Source organism: Epinephelus fuscoguttatus, linkage group LG11 (genome assembly GCF_011397635.1).
Source record: "Epinephelus fuscoguttatus linkage group LG11, E.fuscoguttatus.final_Chr_v1".
NCBI classification, from domain to species: Eukaryota; Metazoa; Chordata; class Actinopteri; order Perciformes; family Serranidae; genus Epinephelus; species Epinephelus fuscoguttatus.
Window position 1 is genome coordinate 21,293,907 of NC_064762.1, and position 5,521 is coordinate 21,299,427.

At 42.1% G+C, this 5,521-nt stretch overlaps 1 protein-coding gene across 1 annotated transcript; it reads right to left on the minus strand.

Annotated features, from left to right (window-relative positions):
- Positions 1 to 236: 236 nt before the first annotated feature.
- Positions 237 to 5,219, minus strand: nek2 (NIMA-related kinase 2). The gene is made up of 9 exons (XM_049589984.1): positions 4,877 to 5,219; positions 3,056 to 3,273; positions 2,730 to 2,970; positions 2,552 to 2,634; positions 2,333 to 2,459; positions 1,999 to 2,233; positions 1,415 to 1,469; positions 1,216 to 1,286; positions 237 to 949 (listed from the first exon to the last, which is right to left on the minus strand). Exons 1-9 carry the CDS (start codon positions 4,970 to 4,972, stop codon positions 744 to 746), a joined length of 1,332 nt encoding a protein of 443 aa, XP_049445941.1. The 5' UTR covers positions 4,973 to 5,219; the 3' UTR covers positions 237 to 743.
- Between the last annotated feature and the right edge of the window lie 302 nt (positions 5,220 to 5,521).

The following is a 5,521-nucleotide window of genomic DNA, read 5'->3' on the forward strand; positions in this document are numbered from 1 at the left end:
CGACTCTCAGGTGTGAAGCCTTGATGCTTTGGAGCGCTTGATCACTTGCAGTCTCTTCAATCAGTGGCTGACTTTTCATGGGAAACTGATGACCCCTTGTGGGAGTTATCTGTGTTGATGAAGCACTCTGAAGTGTGTAATTTGATTGTAATGGAAATGAACAAATTAGCTTTGAGTAACTGATTTGACACATTGTTATATAGTATGTATGTATAATTTATTTTACTATACCTGTATAAAAGGCACATACGTATTTTACTATGCATAGTGAGAATCTATGGTGTTGACAATGACTTTCAGCATGAATAATGTTACTGTATCTTATTTATAACTACAATTAATGATTTGAATCATTCATTCTGCATAGTTCCAATGTTCAGGTTCACAAACTACTGTCACTCTTGTCTAAACCACACATTTTTACATTTTCTCATAGATAAGTCATTAAACAAGCTGCCCTTTTATATCCGTATCTAAGGAGTTTGTAACAGAAAATGTACATATACTTATCACGAATATACAGTACAATCAAAATAGCTGCAAATAAAATGAACACATTCACACATGAAATTGTCAAACTACATAAAATCCACACCACAAACCTTGCAATAGCACACACAATACACAGGATTCAATCATTTGGCTTCACTACCTTCACAGCTTCTAAAGTATCATATAAATTAATCTTAATTTACATCCAGTCATCATGACACATATCAGTCACACGTCGGTGATATCTCTGATCAGCGGATGCCGAGTATCTGCCTGCTCTTGAACTGACAGGTCTTCTCCACTTCATTCAGTGTCTGAGCGCGCAGATTGGCCGCCTGCAGCCTCCTCAAAATCAGCTCCTGAGATATCACACTCTGACGACCGCCGGGCCGCTGGTTCTCTTTGCTCTCGCCAGCAAAGTGGACCTTCTTCTTACCGGGGGAGACGTTCTCTCCGTCTAGGACCAAACAGCAAGGAGTCACTGATTAACAAAGATTGATTTGTAACACTCTCTGCAATCCAACATGACAGCAAGATTTCAAATTGTCATGTGTGTAATAATTCTTTATTGGTGCATAAAAACACTATTTACAGGTTATAAAAAGTAATAAATGAACATATTATTAGTCATCCACATCCCAAACAGAAGCATAAACCCATAAAAACACTCTCAGGTCTTGTCACGGTTCAGTAAGTCCAGAGGTCTTCATCCAATCCCCATACCTATGTCCTTGCCATAGCACAGTGCCAGGTCCCTCTGCTGACGGCTGTAGTTCTTCAGTAAACTCTCTGCTCTGTAACAGTAGATCGGGATAAAGAGTTGGAACCAATCAGTGGGTAAGATTGACAGTGAAGTATCAGACAATGAGGAGAAATGACAATGTTGATTGTTTCATTTGTAGCCGTGTTAAAAAAGTTGAACCTTGCAAGCTTCTCATTTGACAGTCGCTCACGAACACAAAGCTCCTGCTCCCTCTCTGCAATGAAAGGACAAAACAAGACACCTTGGCATAATGGCATAATAATAATAACAAGGCAATAACAATCATTAACGGTCCCTGTCACATGGCGGCTCATCTCGTTCTCTGTTTGGAGGGTAAGGAACTTGCAGACCTCACTGTCTCCTCAATTTGCCGACATTTCTAGTTGTTCTTCCTCTTAAAATTAGCTGCTAACTGCTTTTTAAATCTCCTGACAGTAGGCTGCACACAGAACAAGTCATCAAAACGTCACACCCGTCCAGTCCTGCCAGCTTTCCCTTTTACACAGACGTCAATTTGACACCGTTCCTACCTCCTCTGTGGGCTTAACGTACCGTTTACACATAACGACAAAGTGGAAAACAGAACAATATTCCCGCTTTAATCAAGGAGTGTAAAATGGACCATTTTTTGGCACTTCAGCGCTGACTTAATTTGTCAGCCCATCAGGTTGCCACTTGGTGCCACACTGTCACACATACATGGGTCTCTGTGGCACAAAGGACAGAAGAAATAAAAGTCTTACTCTCCAGCCTCTCCTCTCGTTCCTTCAGCGCATTTTCTCTGTCCCGCAGTGCCTGTTCTCGGAGTCGGAGCTCTGTGGCAGAGGTGGGTGTCAGTTCAGCTGGCTTGTGAGCAGGACTGTCAGATTCCGTCGACCTCCTCCTGAGTCGCACCTGTGCCCTCCTCTGCTCCTCAGCAACAGCGTCGGCCAACAGGCTGCTCTGGAGAATAGCTTCCACAGAGGGTCTAAGATAGTCCTGACAACAGAGCAAGACGGATTATTGAACCTCACGTACATGCAAACCGACCAGCTGGTAGAACAAGTAAAATTTATAACAAAATAAGTTATTTCTAACCTTCAGGTTGAGCATTTTGCAGAGTAAGGTGTTCAGTTCCTCAGAGTATCGGTATGGGATTCTTCTGAACTTCCCCTCTCTGATTCTCTCTGCCAGTTCTTTTTGGTTGTAAGCAGTAAACGGAGGGCTAAACAGATAAATCCAGGGAAAAGGTCAGACTCACAATCAACAAACCTCCTGCTGGAAAATCAGCTCCTGCAGAAAAGTTAGTAAACTTACGACAATGCACAGAGTTCATAAAGCAAACACCCCAGGGACCAAATATCTGATTTCTCGTTGTATGACATCCGGTCTATTTGCTCCTGAAAGAAAAAAAAAACATTGGCAGATATTTAGGCTAAAATTAGGAGGGTCAAGAGAAGAAAATCCTCAGACACAGCAGGATCGAACAACTCACTGGAGACATGTAGTAAGGTGTCCCAACAAATGTCTTTGCAAAACTGGTGTCATGGTTCAAGATCCTTGCAAGGCCGAAGTCTCCAAGCTTCACATTCTGTTTGATGTCGAGGAAGATGTTGGCTGGCTTCAGGTCTCGATGGAGAACCGTGGCCCTGCCATCACTGCGTCTGTGGCACTCCTTCAGGGCTAACATGAGCTGCGCCATGACTCGCAGTACAAACTGCTCCTCCAAATAACGCCTGCCGTGATAAAACACACACACAGGAAGTACAGATGTAGAGTGGAGGGTCACGACTTTACAATGCCCATAAACACACAACCTACCTTTCCTTGATGCATCGTGTGATGAGGCTGGACAGGTCCCCACCCTCGCAGTACTCCATGACAATGTACAGCGTGGTGTTAGTGCGGTCTATGATGCGGTCGTAGTACCGCACTATGTTTGGGTGCTTGAGCTCTCTCAGGAGATTCACCTCTGACACCAGCATCTGCTTTTCACTCTCTGCCATGGTGCCATAGTCCAGCTCCTTCCACACCAGAATCTACAAAACAGAAGTGGTTTAATTAACCAGGATGAAGCTTAAAAATCTTTTTTACGAGGTTGCTGCTGAACAGTGGAAAAAATGGGCAATTACGGGCTTATGCTTAATGATAAAATGTATTGTAAAAAAAGCACAAGAAGAGTCATAAAGTCAGCAAAGTGACTCAATAAAGTCAGCTGCAAAACAATATCTATCTAAAGTTCGCAAACGATAGCCATTATAGGCTAGAGGTCACACCAGACAGAGTAAAGTGCCAACTGCAAAACCTCTGAGTACACTGAATGGAGCAGTGTGGGTTTAATTGTGTAAAAGTTTATCTTTAAGTAAGATGAAGATTGGTCATTTCTTGTTTCAAAAGTAACTTCTTGTTGGAGAAAATGTGGCCCACAAACTGGAAATCACATTCATATTTATCTGAAGTTAACTTGGGGCAGGAGGATGGATGTGTTAGATGCCCTGAGAGCCGTGTTCCTTTAAAATATTCCCAAAGATCCAAGGGTGATTCTCCTCGGAGCTTTCCCTGAAGGGTTTGAGGGGAGGGGAAAACTGTATCTATTACAAACCCTCTTGGGGGCTGCGATTAAATGTATCACAATTAGATGGTTGAATCTTGAAGCTCCAACGTACAACATCTGGATTAACAAAAATATGGGAACTGTATGAGATGGAACAAATCACATATGCATCATTCCAATTTATATATATATATATTTTTTACGTTTACATTTTTTTTCTCTTGACTTGCTTTTCTTCTCTACATATTTGTTTATTTGTCATAAATATTGGTATCTCATTTCCTTTCTTTTTCCTCACAAGTTTGAATCTCAGGTACATCTTACTGCACTTGAACACTTCACCATACTCATCTTAAACTTGGACAGATGTTACCACAGCTGAAAACTGAAAATACAGCCTATGTTGAAACAGAACAAGGTATTCGTGTTGTAAACATATTCCACTGCTGCCCTTCAGCATCTACATTTTTACTTGTGAGACACATAATTCCCCAGAGCCTAAGGTAACATATTAGACTTACGTTTTCAGGTGTAAATGGCTACATTACAGGTGTGTTAATGCCAAAGGTTGACTCATACACCTGAATGGAAAGAAGCTCATATAATGCTTATAACTAACTAGTGTGTGTCTCCTGCTGACAAACATGTTGGACCTTTCTCAAGATTTTTAGTTCATTTGTTCATTTCGGTTAACATGCAAACAATATCATTTTATATGTCAGCACCTACTGACCTAAAATATTGGCGTTCAGTGCCATAAAGAGTCCAACACCTGATGATTTTCATTCATCGTTCTGTGACTGGATGGGAGTTGTTGCTGGACGTTTTTTGCTTTAGGTCTGTGCTGACAACACTAACATGGGTTTAATATTTTCCTGTTGAAGTCCCTGAACATGTCACACAATCACTGATGTTCACACCCGGTAGTTCAGCATCGAAATCAGCATTTAACAACGTCAGTTCAGGTTTACATCTTGCTAACGATAACAAACTCTCGCGTGGCTGCAACAAACACTCCTTGAGTAAACGTTACGTTACTTTACCGGTGGGCGGTGGTTGTACGGACAAACCGTGTAAACGTTACTCACTTTCCCATCAGATTTCCGTCTTATTTTCTGGCATCTTCCATAGGACCCTGAGCCTATAGTCAGCAACACCTCGTAGTCCTCAACACGTGACGGCATCTTACCTTTCCAACCGAAGCTAACGGTTAAAGTTACCTGACCTAACGTTAACTTGGCTTTAACGCTCGGTTAACGTTAAACTCGGCTTTAACTAAACATAAAGTTAAACCAGCGACTTCCGTATTAGTTAATAACTTTCCTCTCGTGCTGAGGATGTTTTTGTTCCTAATAAAGATACTTAAATAGACCAAATGTTTGGCTTTTAGCGTCTCCTTCACTCGTGTGTATTGCAGTTAACAAAACAGGAAGCGTTTGCTCTCGGTTTAAATCGGTGCCGAAATCCTCGATCCTGATTGGTCAGCACTCTCCGCTCGGTGCCTCCTGATTGGCTGGTGCGGGGATACAAGTTGTGAGGTTGCTAAGCGCCTGAAACCCGCGAGACTAGAGCGGGTAGATGACGCATGCCCAGTTCTCCACAGGGTGGCGCCAAAACGTCACAGTCAGGTCAGAGCCATGATCCAGAAAACAAAGTTAGGATAATCGAATTATTTAGGAAAATTGAAAAGAGATTTCGGCGATGGTTTGATTAAAACAAGACGGATTATAGGT

Bases quoted from the DNA above. Each gene is read 5' to 3' on its own strand.
- nek2 (XM_049589984.1), bottom strand. From the start codon at position 4,972: ATGCCGTCACGTGTTGAGGACTACGAGGTGTTGCTGACTATAGGCTCA. The intron at 2,971-3,055 runs GTAGGTTGTGTG...TTATCACGGCAG, and splicing joins ACACGATGCATCAAGGAAAG to GCGTTATTTGGAGGAGCAGT. The intron at 1,287-1,414 runs GTTCAACTTTTT...CTACTGTTACAG, and splicing joins TCAAATGAGAAGCTTGCAAG to AGCAGAGAGTTTACTGAAGA.